The sequence below is a fragment of the Lineus longissimus genome, chromosome 11 (assembly GCF_910592395.1).
Source record: "Lineus longissimus chromosome 11, tnLinLong1.2, whole genome shotgun sequence".
NCBI classification, from domain to species: Eukaryota; Metazoa; Nemertea; class Pilidiophora; order Heteronemertea; family Lineidae; genus Lineus; species Lineus longissimus.
The window spans coordinates 15760163-15778323 of record NC_088318.1 but is presented as its reverse complement, the minus strand read 5'-3'; the positions used below and the strand labels follow the sequence as shown (position 1 = coordinate 15778323).

Here is an 18161-nt window from a genome sequence, read left to right as displayed (position 1 = left end):
GGCTAGCACACAATGTCAATGATGGCGAGTAGTTGGTGGTTGGGAGAGGGGGGGGATATAGTTATTTTGGAAAAAGAAAATCTCTCCCCAGGTAAATTGCTGTACATTAGCGTATACGATTCGCGTGCAAAAATGTCACCTGGGCGCGGAGGTTTTCTGGTTCCGGGTCAAGTTTTTTTCGTTGATGGTATACACACACATTCGACTCTAACCGTATAGCTCGCTCAAGAGCTCCCCATCACCTGGTGTCATGGCCATTCTCATCATGTCTTGTGAAAAACAGTGACAACATACCTTATTGAATATAATGTCTATGCCACCACCATGTCACATGGTCAGTCTTTACAAATACAGGAGCCTCCTCTGTTTATTTCAACCAAGTCAATTGTGACATATTCAGCATTGGCAGGAACCAAATCGCAGTCACCAGAGCACCTTTACTCTTCAAACCTAACAGATCAGGAGATCACTGTGAATCAAGGAGTCGCCACACTGTCTCCGCTTTTCAACAGGCTCTGGAGGCTCCAGCTAGGGTGAACCTGTCACAACCTTCCAAGACTGTTACAAAATGAGAAACTTTCAGCTAAATTACTGGCATGAAGAAACAACAAAGTCTGTCTAAATCACATCAGCTCGATAAAAATATCTTGTCTTTATTAACTTAACTATACACCATCGTGTTTACCTTCATACATACATGCAAAAATCAACCCCTCCACATTTCACATGCTTTTAAGCTTAAACAAATAAGATTTTTCATATCAACAAATTAGCCTGTACAATTATGCCCAATGAGAGTACTGTATACAAAGTGTAATACTGTAAGAATTGCATATTTATAAATTAAATTTCTAGGGCACTTTCCAATCAGCATGTATAAGGCATTCTTCCTGCCTTTAGATAACTTTCAAAAAATCTCAGTCCAATTTACTCAATTCTGTTTGTTCATAAAGAATTTCATAATTGCCTCAACACATTCTGATGACTGCCATCTTTCAACAAGTAACATACATTCTCGATCGTTGGCTTTGTGAAGTGCATCCCGATCCACATCTCTCATCAATACTTTCCCCAGTTTAAAACTCTGAAACAAAAATAAAACACAGTGAAATATTTACCAACAACCAAAATGACAAGGTACAGTGTTTCAAGAATGAACCTTAAAAATTACTGGTACTCACATCCTTTGGTAGCTCTGCCATTTGTTTGATGATTTCTGCGGTTTGCTCTTTAAAGACGGCATCAGGGAATACTGCACTCACAAGGTTTCTGTCGAGGGCCTCCTGGGCTGTCAGTTTCTTATTGAAGAGTAACATGTCTGCTGCCTGTAATGAAAGTCGAGAAGAACGTACATAAGACTCTAAGGGTCATGGCTTCAAAACTTTTGTCCAGCAGTAGTGAACTCAGTGCTGGAAATATAAATCTATTGTGGGGTGGCACATACATAAACTTTCCGAGGCACGCCACATGAACTCAGAAAAGGCAAATACAAAGACAAAGGCTGGAATGTCAGATAAGGCAGGATTATAAGTTGAATGCTGCATCTATAAGAATGGCAAGCCTCATTACAGTAAGCAAAATACAATCGAAAATGTTTTGACCAACCTGGCATGACCATAACTGCATCAATATACCATACTGACCTTTAAATGCCCCATAATCTTTGGAAAGACTATTGATGAGCAGCCCTCGGCTGATTGGCCTAGCACGGTGAATGGGGTATGGAAAGTGGCCTAAAAGACAAGAAATGTTTCAGAATACATCCGATGTAAAAGCTCCAACTAGAGGTCCCCAAATATAGTGTCTCTCGTCATTTCTCAGTTTCTCTTCGGCTAACTTCAATGAGTTTATGGCAAGTATGAAGAAGCCTGCTGTCATTTAACCAACCTACCTTATCACTTGCATAAATAAAATCATACAATCCAAGAGTTGTGACCGACACTCCGATGGCTGGCCCATTGATCAATCCGACTAATGGCTTAGGAAAGTCAATGAATGCGGTCACAAATCGTCTGAAAAATAAAATCAGAATTGGTTAAAATGCATTATCGGAACCTATCATTTGTTATTTTCAATCCTTTCAGAACACTTTTACTGATGTACCCCTTCTTTGTCTATACAACATACCTGAGAATTTCACCACCTTTTTGTGCCATGCTAGCAATCTCTGATGGTCCCACATTAGCAAAGTTAGCCAAATCGTTTCCGCTACAGAAATAGTCACCAGCACCTGAAAATGATATGAAATGGTGATCTCTGTCCTTAACAAATTCGATTGGCCAAGCGGCAACTAGACAAGATTTCCAACCTACCATACTGAAAGTAACCAGACTACAAAATAAATCTATGATGCCCCTTGTAACCAATTCATCACAACAAATCAACAGCATCTAGCATAGTCGCAATTGTCGATTACCTGTTATCACTACAAGATGGACAGACTCGTCTTGTGAAGCTTCTTCCAAGGCACCGGACCATTCATCGTACATCTGTAATCGAAAGAAGACAAGTAATGCAAGTATCTCGACATGTCATTTATAACCAGCAATAACACAAAATCTGCCACATAACTAGCAATATGAATGTGGCTCCTTACCATACAGCAGTCGATACTCATCGAAGTTTTACATTCCACCAACAACATTATTCATTGCCTTGAGAAAAAGGATGATCACTTCTTTGGCAGTCTCTTTGGATTGAGTCAACTTTTGATTCCAGATGCCCTGAACTAACATTAACAACCGAACAAACCTTGTAATTTATAGCATTCTTTTTCTTTGGTCTATTGAGTGTGATGTTCATAACTGGGCCATCCTTGGTGACAATCATCTGAGTGTATTTAGTATTCTCGACATGTTCGGGTTGTGGACCTTCAGCTTCAGCCAGACTCATCACTAACTCAACATACTGCCCCATGGCTTGATCCTAAACAGAGAAAAACACTTCAGGTTCAGGAAAAAATTGATTCTTTCAATACTTAGGGGTTATATGGACAGAACAGGGATGAGACAGTGCCCAGAAAAAAACGACTGAAAAATAATAGTTTGCTATCACAACTCCCAAAACTACAGCAGGCGATCTCAAGTTATGTGTTGTCATACAAGCATGTGGTTTAGCAGAACAGATCAGGCTGATTTTTGCTGCAGACTGTTACCTTGCTTATATCACCTAGACCTTTCCATGCCTCCCATTTTGCTTTGCCAACAAAATCCATGATGCCTGGCTTTGGTTTGTCACACGGTCCACCAGTGGCCTAAAAGTAGATAAAAGCGAGGAGATGGCGATGGCTTAGTTCAGAACTTTAAACGACTTCATGAAAGAACTACGCCATCGCCATCTTCAGGGCAAGGTACCAAACGGTCTTTTCAGTTACTACCTTGCCCTGAAGATGGCGATGGCGTAGTTCTTTCATGAAGTCCATGAGACTCCGATAACCAGCTCAAAGGGGGAGGGGATTTGGGTCACGCAGATCTACGTGGTTCGGCGCTGATGGTGTCAATTGAAATGCAACCGAGTGCTTCACTAGCCTTTGATTAGCAATAAGGCAAAACAGTCTATACCCTCACAACCAAACATTACAAAAACTGCTCACAACCAGGCAAACATTACAAAAACTGTTAAGTGTTAAACTTACTTGTTTAAACAAGGCATAAATCTTCAACTTCGCTTCATTGCCTGGGTCTTCTTGAAGCTTTCCCACAAGATCCTGAGCTGAACTGAATTTTTCTTGCAGTGTCTTGCCACTGATGGCCACCCGGCTGTGGTGGAATTGTCGTACATGACTAAAGTACCTACAAAGACAAAGTCAAAAGGAAGTGAAAATATAACTTTTCCACCATTTCAGGCATTAAGCCATCCAAAAACAGGAAGGAAAATGGTTTGCTGGTTCATAAAAACTGTCATCAGAAAAGTTAATTGATGGTTCTTTAAAATCTTATTTTCAGAGCGGTCAAACTTTACAATGTTGGTCCTCTAGAATGTGGCAGTGTGGCGTGCGACGCGAATCTGCCTCTGTTCCGATGTGAACTCTGGCCAGCCCCCCCCCTCTGTTGGTAGGCGTCTCTTCAGAGAAACCACATTCACAAATGGCAGATTGGAAGTGATACAGCCATCACAGACCCAGTTCAGTTTCATAGAATTCAAGATGCCGATGGTGTTGTTCGACTCGGATAAGTTGGAGTTGTATCCATTGTAGTCCCTGGGAGTGGGACTTGAAAAATACTATCTCATCTGGCTGTGTGCATTCTCATGATTTTTTGTGTTGTTCATGTAGGCCCTATGTTAACTGTATGCATGCAATGCATGTAGGTACACCATGTACACAGTACAGTATTATGTAGTGTCATGTTACGGACACTGTACTGTCGAGTGTAGTGATAGTGTAACTGTGTATTCATACTATATTATATAGACTATGTCATATGTGAATTTTGGGCACGCGAATTTGGGTCACCAAAAAAGACTGAAATTCTAAAGAACGGGTCATCGTAATTTGTTTCAATTTCATTCTTATAAAGCTTCACATCACAATAATTTCATAGAAGTAGAGACCCGACTCGTTGTGATTCATATTGACCTTGCATTTGAAGCCGAAAACTTGGCTATATTCAGCAGACAGCAAGACAGGGAGGCTGACATTTTGAAAAACGAATGCGCATGCGCGGTTAACGGAGGGTGACGTCATTCGCCTAAAATGGCGGATTGCCCGGATCTTTTCGAGGTTGGTGAAACTCTGAAAAATTGCCGAAAATTCCTCTTTAAACTATTTTTCATGCCAAATCATCAATGTATATTGTTGTATAAGAACTTATTGCAAGTAAATCTATTAGCGCTTTTATGCGTTCTCTTTTATTAAGCGAGGTAACGATGTTAGAAGTTGACACTGTCTTCACTTTTCCCGATTGACGATCTTTCCGTCACACTGCACTGCGTGCGTGCGGACGTCATTGTCCATCCGTCATCGTCCGTCCCTCCGTCCGTGCGAGTCATTCAACATGTTCAGTGCGGTATCTTTCTGTTCTGTTTCTTTGCAGGTCCAGAAAGTCCTTTCAAGACGGACAAGAAAAGGCCATGTTCAGTATTTGATCAGATGGAAAGGTTACGGAAGTGAAAATGATACTTGGGAGCCTCAGGGAGGTTTGGTTGCTTGTCGGATATTTGTCAACCTTTATAACAAAAGGCATGGCTATCCCTTAATGGGAGCCCATGGAGAAACCATTCGGCCAAAGAAAAAACCCAATTCATCAAAAGTTGCTGCCAGGGCACGACTCAATAAAGCAAAGGGGAAGAAGCCCAGTCCACATCGAAAGGTAGTTGCCAAAAAGCACACCAAATTAAAGGCCTATCCTGTACGAAGTCGGGAGAACTCCTTGTCAGAATCTGTAAATGAAACTAACAACCTTACAAAGAAAGGTTTAGATTTAGAAAGAGAAATCAAACCAAAGTCGAAACTGAAAGAAGTAAAGAACAAAATAGATGCGAAAAAGGTTGTCAAGCAAAGAAAAAAATCTGATGTTTCCAGTCTTAGTGGTGAGAAGCCGAAAGGCCTGAAAACATCGAAGTCCACTAAGGTGAATGTCAAAGACACTGATGTTATTAAGGTCAAGGTCCATAAAACTTCTAAGCAGCCAAAAGTCAAGGCTGTAGATTCTGCCAAGAATAAAACTGACAGTAACAAAAAATCAAAAACTAATCTTGATAAAACAAAGGCTGCTGATGCAGTCGATAGAATCATAACTAAGGGGAAGATCAAGGGTAAAGTTGCAAAACTTCCGAAGGTCAGAGTCAGTAGTTCAGCTGATGAATCTTCAGACTTTGATGGTGAAAGTGAGGATGAAGACTACATTCGTTATATGCTGGCACCGGCTTTACTGAAAAAATTGGAAACAGTTGACCGTGAATTAGACTCAAAACAAGCAGCTTTGTGCCCAGGTGGGTTCAGTGGACCAAAAAGGAAGAAAATCAAGGCCAAATGTGATAATAAAACACTGAAAATTCTAAATAAATATAAAAACTTTTCACAAGAAACTGTTTGCAACAAGAAGAAATCAAACTGCAGTGGAAAATGTAAAAAACACGGAAAAGTTGTCAGGAAAGGAAATGTGGTTCGACGGGGGAGTGATTGTTCTAGTCGTAGTAAAATCTCCCCTAAAGCCGCTGGTAAACTACTGCCAATGAAGCCCCTGCATGTTAAGACAGAATCTGCACAACCTGGTGAGTGTATATTAGTTTTTTTCTTCTTGCTGATGTCATGTTTCTTCCTTCATCATTTTGAAATAATTTAAGTTACGCTTCACACTTATGAATGCACTTTTGAAAAATATCCACCCTCGGCAGAAGTTAAATACGAAAGGTTACCAATACCGTAATATTTTGGGAGGATTACAATACACCACCATGATTTGATGGACTTAAATTTTGGTCTGTGTTTCTAAAAAGAAGCATGTTCTAAATTGTTTACCTTTCACTGTTTTGGGGTGTTTTTAAAAATCATTTGTTGACTATCTTTGCAGTCTCATTGCCAAAAGCTCCAAAGATGCAAACGGATTCGAAACTACAAATGCCAGGTGTTCTGGACTTTGCTACAATTTACAAAACTCCACCAACGTCGCCTCATCTTGCCCGTTCCTCCTCTAACACTCCATCCAGGCCCAGCACCCCTGTACATAACGGATACTTCGCAGACCTTCCAACAATGCCTTTGGTTCCAACTCTTCCAAGCAGTCCGTCAACAGACTCCTATCTCTCACTAATAACAGACTTGCCACAAAAATTGCAAGCGACAAAACTTTTTCGGCGAGTTGGCAGTCAGGCTGAGGATGAGGCGGAGGTGAAGAGGCGAGTCAGTGTCCGCCAGAGCGAAAGTGCATTTAAATATCGGGATATAGTTGTCAAGAGGTGTGCGCATTATACACAGATTTGGCTGTTCACTAATACCAAATTCAGGAACGCGCTGAACCCACATGTAAGTCATTTTATTGTCTTGATTGATTGGAACGAAAGTACCAACATTGAGCATTTCGTATTTAGTCCAACTTTACTGAGATGACTATTTCTTGACGTCAGACAAGAAATGTGATTGGATTTTACAGATCCTTAAGTTGAAGGAATTGATATTGGAGAACATGTTTGTCTGAAAAAACACTTGCCCTATTCCATGTCCGTGATCTCATCGCAATCTTATGCAAAATATTACACCTTCAACCTCTAACAAAGTGAGTTTGAATCTTATGTAAGGTCTTTTTCTGCCTTCAGGTCTTTCAGGAATTGATCTCTGCATTTCATAATGCCAAGCATGATGATAGTCGTCTTGTATTACTCAGCGGTACAGGAAGGATATTCTGCTCAGGGATTGACTTGTTCTACTTATCATCAGAGGATACTAAATCTGCAGTGAACAAAATGATAGCTTCTCTGAGGTGAGATTTTAATTCATCCAGTGTACTGTGGTTCCAAAATTTTTCCGGAAGAAAAAATCCATTACAGGCACTTCTATGTTCATCACGGACCAGTCAATGAATAAGTAATAGCAAATGTTTTGGCCAGTCTGTTGGAAGATAATCTCACTATGCATAGATAAGTTGTGGAAATGGTATGCAAACTTTGTATTTAGATTATTCTGTTGCATAATCAAGTGTTTTCTTTTACTCAACGTACAACTGATTCTTCTCTTCCAAGGGAATTCATCAAGACATTGATATCATTCCCAAAGCCAATCGTGGCTGCAGTGAACGGTCCAGCTGTCGGTCTTGGTGCTGCTATTCTGCCTCTGTGTGACATAGTCTACGCAAGCGACAAGGCAGAGTTCTACATGCCTTATACTCGACTAGCGCAGACCCCTGAAGGATGTGCCTCTTTAATGTTTCCTAATGTGATGGGATTGCCATTGGTAAGTAACTTGCAAGCTGTAAATGCAATATATTGTGTTATTTCAGGAATGATGTTAAAAATCTTCGACAGCTGGGGTATTTTTCTGGGTAAAAAAGGTCCACCCATACCAGTCAGTGATATCAAAGGATCAAGTTCTCTCATACCACTCTTGATTGAGTTGTGATCATGATTTCTTGTTCTATGATAATATGTTTCAACTTGCTATCTCGAGTAATTTCGATCATCTTCTACAGGCAAATGAGATGCTTCTAGGTGGAAGGAAGCTGACTGCGATAGAAGCATATCAGAACAACCTGGTGTCTCAGGTTTACTGGCCTACGAGTATGATGCAGGAAGTTATTCCAAAGGTGGAATCTATGGCCAGTCAGTCTGCCAAGGTAATCTACAAAGAACTTTCTCTGTGTCACTGCCCTGTAAGGGTTGTCATCATCTCATGACAGTCCCCATAATGCAGATTCTCCAAATCGAAATCATTTGATAACACATTATTGTTTGGAGCAAATGCAGAAAGTATTTAAATACTGTCTGTAGTGAAATTCTCAATGGCAACTTTTGTTATTGCAGGCTCTGGAGGCCACCAAACTGATGGTTAGAAGTCACTTGAAAGCTAAGATGGACTACACTAATGAATCGGAATGCAATATGTTGTACGAGTCTTGGTTATCGACAGACTTCCAACGGGCAATCAAGAAGTATTTAGAAGAAGAGGAGGAGTTGTTACATTGATGACAGCTTATTGTAAAGAATACCTGTACAGGGTTTTCCATGAATTATCATGTAAAGCAATCAGTTTTAGAGTTGATCTACTTCTTGGTGTAATTATTGAATGACCTGTTTGTAAGGCAAAAAAGCCTGGGTGTTGTACATGCTGTATTGTATTCAGCAGTCCCAACTTTTCTACAATTTTCCACAGGTTTGCGATTGAAATACAAAAGAAGATTTAAAAAGAAGGAATGGTGTTCTTCATCTGAAATACTTTTAGTAAACTTGGGGGAAATTTTCAGCATGATTGTGTGAATCGGGGCACATTTGACCCAAAAGGTAGCTAATTTGATTCTATGCAGTTTTAAGACAATTTGACTTGTAATATATCACTATCAGAAGAAAAATGAAGTAAAGGTATCCCATCCCATTCAACAATTTAGACAGCCTTGAGAAATTTCCTGAGTGCATCTACTTTAACTTAGTTTAAGTTAAGGAGCATGGTCCTAGACAGCATCTCAGTTAGCAGTAGCATTGTACGATGATGGTCCTCCAAAATTTATTGGGTCAGCTATGAATAATTGTGGGACGGCTGTGAATAATTAAAATATGAGAACAGTTCTTGAAGATGCAGGTTTTGTCTGTTTTTTTGTCCTTCTAATGTGTGGTGTCCATTATGCGATCAGTGCTTGCGGTCTCGTTGCAGTTGTCCTCCTTCTCTGGTAACCATTGTTCAAATGGGGTGTACGTGTATTTGTGTTTCGTCAGTAGCATCCTACACATGATGCCATTGATGCTGTCGAGCTGTTGAACTTAGTCATCATGGCCATGAATAGGGCTGACCACGACCCTGTCATCAGATCACCAAATCACAGGGTTGAATTTCTGGGGGCTATCACTCCCAACATGTTACCTCTTTTATCAGATCATATGTGCCAAGAACTTGTATTGTGGTTCAAATTTGTGAAATAATTCCTGGCTACATTCCTATGATACTGAGAATTTTACCAAAGTTTGTCGGTTTTGACAATGCTTTTTGGATGGGGATGCCTAACAAATGATTTGAGAAAATGATTATAAATACAACATTTTTCTGATGTAGACAGTGACCTTTAAGTAAGTATGATGAATGTTTAATTGGCTGCTCCATATAGATATACAAGTTTGTTCAGATCAAGATGATGTCTTTGCCTTTTGTGGAAAACTATTTGCTAATATTTAGTCCAAGGAATGATAGACACAGTATGTATTGTAATCTTGATGGCTGATTTTATGGTGAACTCTGGTATACAGTTACCAGTGACAGTAGACATTAGGTTATCCGGGTAAGAGTATTTAAACTAGTCTGTGTTGTCTTATATCATTATTAGTCGTAAGTGTGACTGTGTTAATTTCTTCCATACTAATTAATATTCTGTAAAAATAGAAAGTACGTATTTAGGAAGATTACTAGATGCAGTTGAACTGAAAGCATGTTGATATTTCTTTGACAATATTTGGGAGTTATGGCATGGTTTTTGCATTATGTTGATTTCATGTTAATGGGATTACGTTGTGATAAACTGATTAAACCTCTGAATATAATAATGTATTCTTTGGGAAGTTAACCGAAATAAGTGTATGTACTTTAATGGGTGGTATATTGTTGTACTGTTAGCTGTTGACCACACTCTTGACACTGCAGGTAAATGGCTCGTCTTGTTCTCATTGAGATTGTTGCTTAGAATGATTCTCCATTGTGCCCTCATAAAATTCATCATCCTCATTCATACGTTGTGGTCTGCAAGTGCAAGTCTAATCATCTCATTCAAGAATGTGATAAATGACTTGTAAAATTGGTTTGGAACTACACCCCACTCGATCCTGACCTCATACGTGTATGTCTCACTTGGTCACGTCCACTATTAGATGTTGTAAAAACTACTGAACTATTCCCTGGACAACACATGTTTGAGAATTATAGTCATGCCACTAGGATTAGGAAATTGTCTAGTTAAAGTGAACTGAAACCGCCAAGCCAGTTCGTATGACCTCGTTTTCATTTCCCGCGTATCGGGTGATCAGAACGAGGCATGAATGAAACATGGCGCCTAGCTGTCAATCATTGAGTGACGTCACTACTATGGAATTTACTACGAAAACTCATGAATGAAAGATCGCATGACTCACATGATTCTCACATGATTCTCAATAATAACAAATTGAACTGCGCATGCTCGGGCACTGGGGGCGGAGCTACAAATCTGAACTCGAATAGGAAGTTGGAAGTTTGACTTTCTCGGGCGGTGAAAGTCGAAAAGTTGAATAAATCGCTCGGCGGTTCCAGTTCCCTTTAAGTGCATGGAGAACTTGAGCTGGCAAAATTTGTCTTGGGATGGATTGGGTTATGCTATTACAGTTCGTTTTGTAATCTCATCTTTATTTGTAAGGGCTGAATGGACGGATGATGTTTTGATGGTATTGCATGGTATTGCATTGCTCAAGTATTGTTATGTTTGGCCAATATGCATATTTAATGGTAATTTTGTCGGGGAAATTATGTGCAGTGATTTCGCATAGTGTAGTAGAAATGTAAAGAAATTCCTTGCAAGGTTTTGAAAGACATTAGTTGCTTCTGTTACATTTCATTACCAGTACCGTGCTTGATTTTGAGAGAAAAAACTGCTGAACATTTTTGGTATCTTTATTTGTCTTCAGATATGGCTTCTTGACTCTCTCAATGGTTATTCAATATTGGCATTTTCAGTTCTTTTGTCTGATTGCTTATGATCTGTCCATCAAGTGTGCTACGTATATCATGAATATTTTTTAATTGGGGGGAGGGCAATCTAAACAAATGCAGTAAAAGAGAATCTGTTCTATTATTGTTTTGGCCAGCATGAATTTAGAAATTACTGAGTGCAGCGTTCAGGTGCGGCAGGAAAGAATATTTATTATAAAATGCAGCAGAATAGAATTTTAATCATCAAATGTGTACGATTTTACCACTCTGCATGTAGGCAACTGCACACACTGTGAACTTCCAATATTTTGATATTCTTCAACGTGTGAAATGTCAGAGGTAAAGATTGGTCGTATATGGCTGTATATTTGAATTAAAAACTAAAGTATTATAAAATCTTAACTTATTGGTAATTGTTTTAAGCCATGTAATGTTGTCCATTTCTACCATTGTACTACGCAGAAGGCCAGGTTTTAAGAGGATTCATATTTTGACAAGTGTTGTGTCACTAACCATTTATTATTCAAGACATGATGGGCGAACAAGTCATTTCCAACGAGTGGGGTACATACGATTCACAGTGTCACGATTCACCCTCGGGTCATGTCATGTCTTCAAGTCACTGTACAGTGCGAATCCTATATTAACCCAGCCTAATATTGCACTCATGTTAACGTAAAGTCTTTAGCCGTTTTACAGACTACTTCACACCAATCATCGATATCCTGTAACTTCTCCGTTTCCACAGTTGAAGTTTCTGGTACAAGCAGTAATCTTTTAACATTAATGTGAGGATGAAATGTAAACTTGTATACTTAAAAAATAAATTATTACATAAAGATTATATCTTTGTTTGTTTTTGTGAATAGCTAAAGTAGCAAACAGTTGAGAAAAGTTTATTCGCCTCCTGATAAAAGAATGGAGTTGATATCTTTTCTCCTCCTTTGATGTACCATTGTACTGCCTCTTGCAAAGGTCCATCATCCAGGAATGCTTGTCTGTTTGACCCATATCTCTTGTAATGCAAGAACGGTGCCAAGGGAGTGATGTAACCAGGAGTGTCACGTCATGTTCTGGTTAATACTGGTGTGTGGCACTGGGTTGTTGCACTTGGATACATGTAAGTTCCCTGTGTTCCTCCTTGTCCCATGTCCATTCAAATAGAACAAGGAAATGAAAGGTCAAAGACGAAAATGGAGGATGGATTATAGATGTTCTAAAAGTATTTATTCATGTACTAAAAAATTAAATCTACATTCCATACTTAAAATGATGAGCTTACTAAAATCACAGTACTTTGATTCACAATTACAGTACTTGACTACAGTTCTAGTAAAGTACAAAAAGTCAATATGGGCATAGTTTTTAAAGCAAATGACTTCAGATGAACACTCTGATGATTTCGTAGCAAGATAGAGCAGTATAATATGTACATGATTGTGTACATAGCACCAGTAACCACACTTACTGATAAAAACAATATTCTCTCTCAAGCATGCTTTACGCTCTAATTTTATGCGAGATGACATCGAATGACAAATCATCTGTGACCCCAAATATAATATTTGTCCAGTCTATACGCATGAACCCCTTGGTGGAATTTTGTGATAACCATTAGATTTTAATGAAAATCCCTCTCCATCAAAATTATTACCATCGGCAAGACATTTCCGAGATCATGGTTTTGAGATCTCCCTGAACAAGTATGCCTTTTGAGTATCAGGACCAACCATATGCCCCCCTCCCCTTAAAAGGCATCAATTTGACATTTGCTCAAATGTCTTCTTATCTTTTCTTTCAGCTCGTTTCCATCAGTTGATGTAAACCTGACAATTATGTTTATGTTGTTGTCTTAACAGCATTCATCTGACTGTATCGATCTTGTGATATCTGTACACCTGCAATAGAGAAAAAAACATTGAATTCCTTGCAATATTCCCATGACTTAAAAGGAAGAATATATGCAGGAACCAGGTGAACCTGTTTTTAAATGTTGCACAAAGTCACTACCATCACACTATGCTACCAAACCATTACACTACATTAGCACTATATAGACTTGTTCAAAATACTTGTTGTGTTGACACCAATTGACATACTTCTTTAAGCAATGGCGAATATCGGCTAATTTCTTACCTTTATTTCCATGTCCTCCGACCCTGACAACAGTGTGTCCCCATTGAGTGCAAGAGCATTCACACCCCCTTCATGCCGAGCGAGACTGTGGATGGACAGCATGTTCTCAAGGTTCCACACCTGCAGAAAGATTTAAAACTCATTATGTATCATTATCCCCAAATTTGGTGACCCATTGTTCCCTAAACTCCATCTTAGACAATGGGTACATGGGGTCTTCTTAGCTCAGTGATATGAGTTAAAAGAAGAGGCCGAGTAGCCAGACTGAATTTGTAAAGGAACTTTGGAAGTCGGGTCAGAATTGACTTTTATTCGCGATACTGTAGACCGGGTAATCGATTTTAGTGAACTCTAATGCACAGACCACTAAACTTCGTCAGCCAACACAGAATCTTGTCTAGCGCCAACTGAAAATAGGCCAATATAATAATCAACAATGTCACATCCTTACCTGGATTCTTGAATCAGCGGATCCAGAAAACAGGAACGTGCCTGAAGGGGAGGCAAGTAGGCGTGTCACTGCACCAACATGACCCATCAACTCATGGATGTGCTGGTGAGAGCTTATGCTGAAGACTTGAACGTTACGATTATACGTCCCTGAAACAGGAGGTGTTAAAGGATAATTGGCGATCTCTATGAGGTCATGCCTCCACTTAAGCACTGCGTAAATGAATGATTCAAATCATGGATAACTTTTCTTAACGAATAACTTGATAGCTTACCTGCAAGAATGTACTGACTTGTCAATTCTAATGAGTGAATAGAACCGAAAGTGTGGTCCAATTTCCCACGGAGGTTGAACTTTCCTGTCGCATCCCATATCTCAATGGTATTATGAGATCCACTGTAAAGTTTCTCCTTCGTTTTATTGATAGCAAGACACCTCACCCAGTGGTTCAGACCATCTATTGAATGAACTTGCTTCAATGTGTTAGGGTCCCAGACCTGAAAAGAGCACGAAGATTTGGGTAAATATTTCCAAACAATCCTGTCATTTTCCTGGGTTGCTGAATCGGCATCATTGGTGGGCAGTAAAGATAGTTAAACCACCAAGATTGATCTTTTCCTTTGAAGTTTATTCAGAATCCAGTGAGCACTTTTTAAGATGGAGTGCCATAAGTGTCATAATCATCGGGAGACCTAAAAACATTCCTCAAACTGTCACTGGCGGAATGCAAGATGAAAACAAGAGATTGCAAGCCACAACCAAGTAAGAATCGATGCACTATAAACTTACCTTAATAGTTGAGAAGGATGATGAAAACAAGAAATCTCCACAACAAACCAAGGCACGGATTATGTTATCATGGGCATTCTGAAAGAAAGTGGCTGCTGATTTACATCTCTAATATGAAGAATAACAGAGTTAACGCACACTCTGACTTTTCCTTCCTCTGTGTTTGAACTTTTAAGCAGTTGTTGCATGCCATTTTGCACTATGACTGGGCACCAATACATATGATAAGTGTCTTAACTCGGTCACCATCACTTTCAAATGCACTGCCATGTAAACAACAGCTGTATTCAAACTTGTATTAAAAGCCAAACCAACTGTCAAATTTGCTACAGATGCACTATAGGCCTTTAACGATGACACATCGTAACTCTAATAAGCTACACAACTGTTGCTATGAGAGGCAGAAATTATATTCAGGCCTTTTCAGGGCCTGCACACGATTTATGTTATGGCTAGATTGTGGAGATGATGTCAGAATGTCAAGTCCGTAACCTGATGATTTCCAGATGTCGAGTAGTACCAGCTGTCAGATTAGATACACTTACCTGAGCAATGCAGTGTTCCTCAAGAGTCCCCAGCTTCCAGGCACGAATTGTAAAATCAGCACCAGCTGAATACAGGTATTTATCTTTCACTGCTGTACAGTGTATCTGAAAGACACATGAATACATGTATTATAAGCATACACTACACTGCAGAGACCTTGTATTTACATTCAGCCTCTACGGAAATGTCAACCAGCCATGCTGGATTCCCTGTTACTTGAGGTGACGCAGCACTCAGTGTGTGGCCCACCACTGGACTTTCAAACAATTTGGTTAACATGAGTTTTAAGTGAACACGGGGTACCTTGTAAATTATAAGAAAATAACATGAGGAGGGAACCTATGATAATTTGAACACCAATCTCCACCACTTCAGATGGGAAAACAATAATTTTAAGCTCTCTGGTGCAGATTGGCTGTGATGGATAGAATTATTCTTTTAGCCATAGAGTACTTACTGCATCAACATGTCCCCCAACTGTCAGAAGGCAGCCCTTGGTCAAGTTGTCTAGATCCCATAGCTTCAACATCTTATCTGACCCACCACTGATCAGCTTATTGTTCCAAACAGACAAAGTATTGACAAACCCATGGTGGCCACGGAATGTTCCAAAACACTTGAACAGGAGAGGTGTTTTCCAATTTTCAAAGCCGTTGGGGCTGGTACTGGAAGAAGATCTAGGAAGACGAACCACAGCTGCAGAGAAAACAAGTATATCTAAAGAGTTAATTACTTACTATAGTGAATTCTCATCAATTTACAAACTTTTGATGGAAGGAAAATCTTTGTGTTGGCGTTTTTAATGATCAGGCGCAGTTTGAGGTCAGTTGACTTACCTCGACCCCTTGCTTCTGCTGAACCTGGAGATGTCACCAACCCTGCTGACCCAGCAGCTGATAAGGGTCTTGAACGAGGAGCATTTGCCTGAAGCTCCTCAAATCGCTCCTGAAGGGTAGATAAGGAACTGGAAGAAGAAAGGTGCAGATGCAATGGAAGTCACCAATTTTTTGGCATGAAGCGGTGAACTGTGTGCAAGTGCCATTTCTCTGGATTTATTACAGGTCTCAACAGCAGCAGAGACACCCAGCCCCAGGAATATTAAGGAGCAGCTTCATTTCAGTGCGTGCACTTGAACTCAGTCTGTGAAGGACAAAGTGTGGATTTGAGGGTGATGATCGAAGATAACGATTAGAACATCTCAATTGTCTCCAGCAGTTATTCAACACACTCACCCAAGACATTGCTCAAATTGGGTTTTCATCTGGCTGCCGTCTATTTCTAACTGAGTCACTCTCTGTGTCAGCTTTTGAACACACTCCTTCAGGTGGCGGTTTTCTTGTTTCAACACCTGCACCTAGAGTACAAGAAACAAATGGTTAATGGAGGGGCTATGGATTTTTGGATTCCAGTAGGGGTCCTAAACTGTTCTTGGGTTACGGGATATCCAACCATGTTTTGGGACGAGTATTGAATCACCTCAGATATGGTTGAAATTAGTTTATCAGGGAATTAGAAAAAACCTTTTAAAATGAGCAGGTAAAACCGATACCCCATCGCACTTTTAACCACCATTTTCTAAAAGTACTATGCGGTTTACCTGGTCCAGTGAAGTGCTGCCTTCTTCACTACAGAAAGATCCAGAGTTCCTATGCAGTTGCCGATACCCACAAATTGCAGTGTGCTCCTGCAAAGATTTCCTGTAACCCTCAAAGTCACATCCTCGCTCTCTGTACGGGCAGTGATAGTGACTACAGGTTTGAAGATGAGCCTCTAATTTGATTTGAGAGAACTGGCCACAGTCTTTACTGTTTGGGCAGAAGGTAGGAATGAAAGTGCAGTTGAGCTCATGTTCATCTCGTTTACCTGGAAAATAAGAAGTTGATGAATTTAAAATTGTCTCTTGGATTTTTTTGATTTTTCTGCAATTGGCACATCATGTTGGTCTATGATTTGATGAATTCCAAAAGGCTTCTTTTAATATCACACATAACTTTATACCTGCTGAATTTTAAAAACTTACCAATGGGTATCTTCTCTTGGCATCCAGCTTCATCCCGGACATACTTTCCATCACCTAACAACTTCAACCCATACTGACAATAGATGAGAAGCTCATCAGTCTGACTGACCACAGCCCTGTAAAATCAAAGGAAACACTGAAGTCTTTTCAGACACATAATGAGCTGTGGTGTTTGAACAAGAAACCCCAGCAGATTTTCAAAGTGACCTGTGTAGCCTATCTTAGATACTAGTAATTGCCATATTAATACAATGTCATTGTCATATCTGATAGGTTTTCTCCATGCAAGGTTTGAGAAAGGCTGTGGACATGCTGCACTCCAGTACCAACAAGATTTGCTTTTGTGAGGGCGATATGCTTCGGGTACACGCAATAGAGTATAGACAAGTTACTTATTCACGACGACATCTGGACTTCAGACATCAGACTTCAAATCTCTATAGGCTATATAATTAGCGATGTACATATGTCAGCAGCACCATCTTCAATTTGTCCCGACGTCACCTTCGATTCTTAAGTATGGGTCGTACGCCATAGTGATGTGACAATACTGACATGACGACAGCAACATCCCGACTGATACATTATATTTTTCATATTTGTGCGTCCCATAGATCGTAACTACCTAGCTCATGACACAAACTTACTTGTTTACGACAAGCGTTTGAGGATCAAAAGAGAGACCATCTAATGGGCACTTCAGTTCATTGGCACTGACCGCACAATCCCTACAGAATGTGTGGCCGCATCTCACACTAATCACTGGGTCTCTGAGCACGTTTTGGCATAATGGACATAACAAATATGGTGGTGGACCACTGATATAAACCACGACTTTTACATCAGCAGCCATTCCAAGAGAATAATAAACATCGAGTCATAGACCTGATTTGGTCAAGGAAGTA

The 18161-nt window shown here is 39.8% G+C and overlaps 3 protein-coding genes across 3 annotated transcripts; 1 reads left to right on the top strand and 2 right to left on the bottom strand.

The window, feature by feature from the left end:
• Window positions 1-619: 619 nt before the first annotated feature.
• Window positions 620-4651, bottom strand: LOC135495737 (enoyl-CoA delta isomerase 2-like). The gene is made up of 10 exons (XM_064784617.1): window positions 4577-4651; window positions 3635-3791; window positions 3155-3253; window positions 2752-2925; window positions 2417-2489; window positions 2128-2230; window positions 1892-2012; window positions 1644-1733; window positions 1182-1325; window positions 620-1084 (listed from the first exon to the last, which is right to left on the bottom strand). The coding sequence occupies exons 1-10, from the start codon at window positions 4636-4638 to the stop codon at window positions 932-934; spliced, it is 1176 nt and encodes a 391-aa protein (XP_064640687.1). The 5' UTR covers window positions 4639-4651; the 3' UTR covers window positions 620-931.
• Window positions 4652-4693: 42 nt separating this feature from the next.
• LOC135495606 (chromodomain Y-like protein 2) lies at window positions 4694-12158 on the top strand. The gene is made up of 7 exons (XM_064784412.1): window positions 4694-4720; window positions 5034-6213; window positions 6513-6964; window positions 7255-7418; window positions 7678-7888; window positions 8124-8267; window positions 8455-12158. Exons 1-7 carry the CDS (start codon window positions 4694-4696, stop codon window positions 8614-8616), a joined length of 2340 nt encoding a protein of 779 aa, XP_064640482.1. The 3' UTR covers window positions 8617-12158.
• A 361-nt stretch (window positions 12159-12519) lies between these two features.
• Window positions 12520-18140, bottom strand: LOC135495928 (E3 ubiquitin-protein ligase TRAF7-like). Its single transcript, XM_064784955.1, has 12 exons — window positions 17904-18140; window positions 17257-17372; window positions 16834-17099; window positions 16469-16590; window positions 16073-16200; window positions 15694-15932; window positions 15236-15340; window positions 14691-14768; window positions 14176-14398; window positions 13902-14050; window positions 13451-13570; window positions 12520-13212 (listed from the first exon to the last, which is right to left on the bottom strand). The coding sequence occupies exons 1-12, from the start codon at window positions 18107-18109 to the stop codon at window positions 13177-13179; spliced, it is 1788 nt and encodes a 595-aa protein (XP_064641025.1). The 5' UTR covers window positions 18110-18140; the 3' UTR covers window positions 12520-13176.
• Between the last annotated feature and the right edge of the window lie 21 nt (window positions 18141-18161).

Bases quoted from the DNA above. Each gene is read 5' to 3' on its own strand.
- LOC135495737 (XM_064784617.1), bottom strand. From the start codon at position 4,638: ATGTCAGCCTCCCTGTCTTGCTGTCTGCTGAATATAGCCAAGTTTTCG. The intron at 2,926-3,154 runs GTAACAGTCTGC...TTCTCTGTTTAG, and splicing joins GTCTAGGTGATATAAGCAAG to GATCAAGCCATGGGGCAGTA. The intron at 1,085-1,181 runs GTGAGTACCAGT...TTTTTGTTTCAG, and splicing joins TGGCAGAGCTACCAAAGGAT to AGTTTTAAACTGGGGAAAGT.
- LOC135495606 (XM_064784412.1), top strand. From the start codon at position 4,694: ATGGCGGATTGCCCGGATCTTTTCGAG. The intron at 6,214-6,512 runs GTGAGTGTATAT...CTATCTTTGCAG, and splicing joins GACAGAATCTGCACAACCTG to TCTCATTGCCAAAAGCTCCA. The intron at 7,889-8,123 runs GTAAGTAACTTG...CATCTTCTACAG, and splicing joins ATGTGATGGGATTGCCATTG to GCAAATGAGATGCTTCTAGG.
- LOC135495928 (XM_064784955.1), bottom strand. From the start codon at position 18,109: ATGGCTGCTGATGTAAAAGTCGTGGTTTATATCAGTGGTCCACCACCA. The intron at 16,201-16,468 runs GTGAGTGTGTTG...TTCTTCTTCCAG, and splicing joins CAATTTGAGCAATGTCTTGG to TTCCTTATCTACCCTTCAGG. The intron at 14,051-14,175 runs GTAAGCTATCAA...CTCCTGTTTCAG, and splicing joins AAGTCAGTACATTCTTGCAG to GGACGTATAATCGTAACGTT.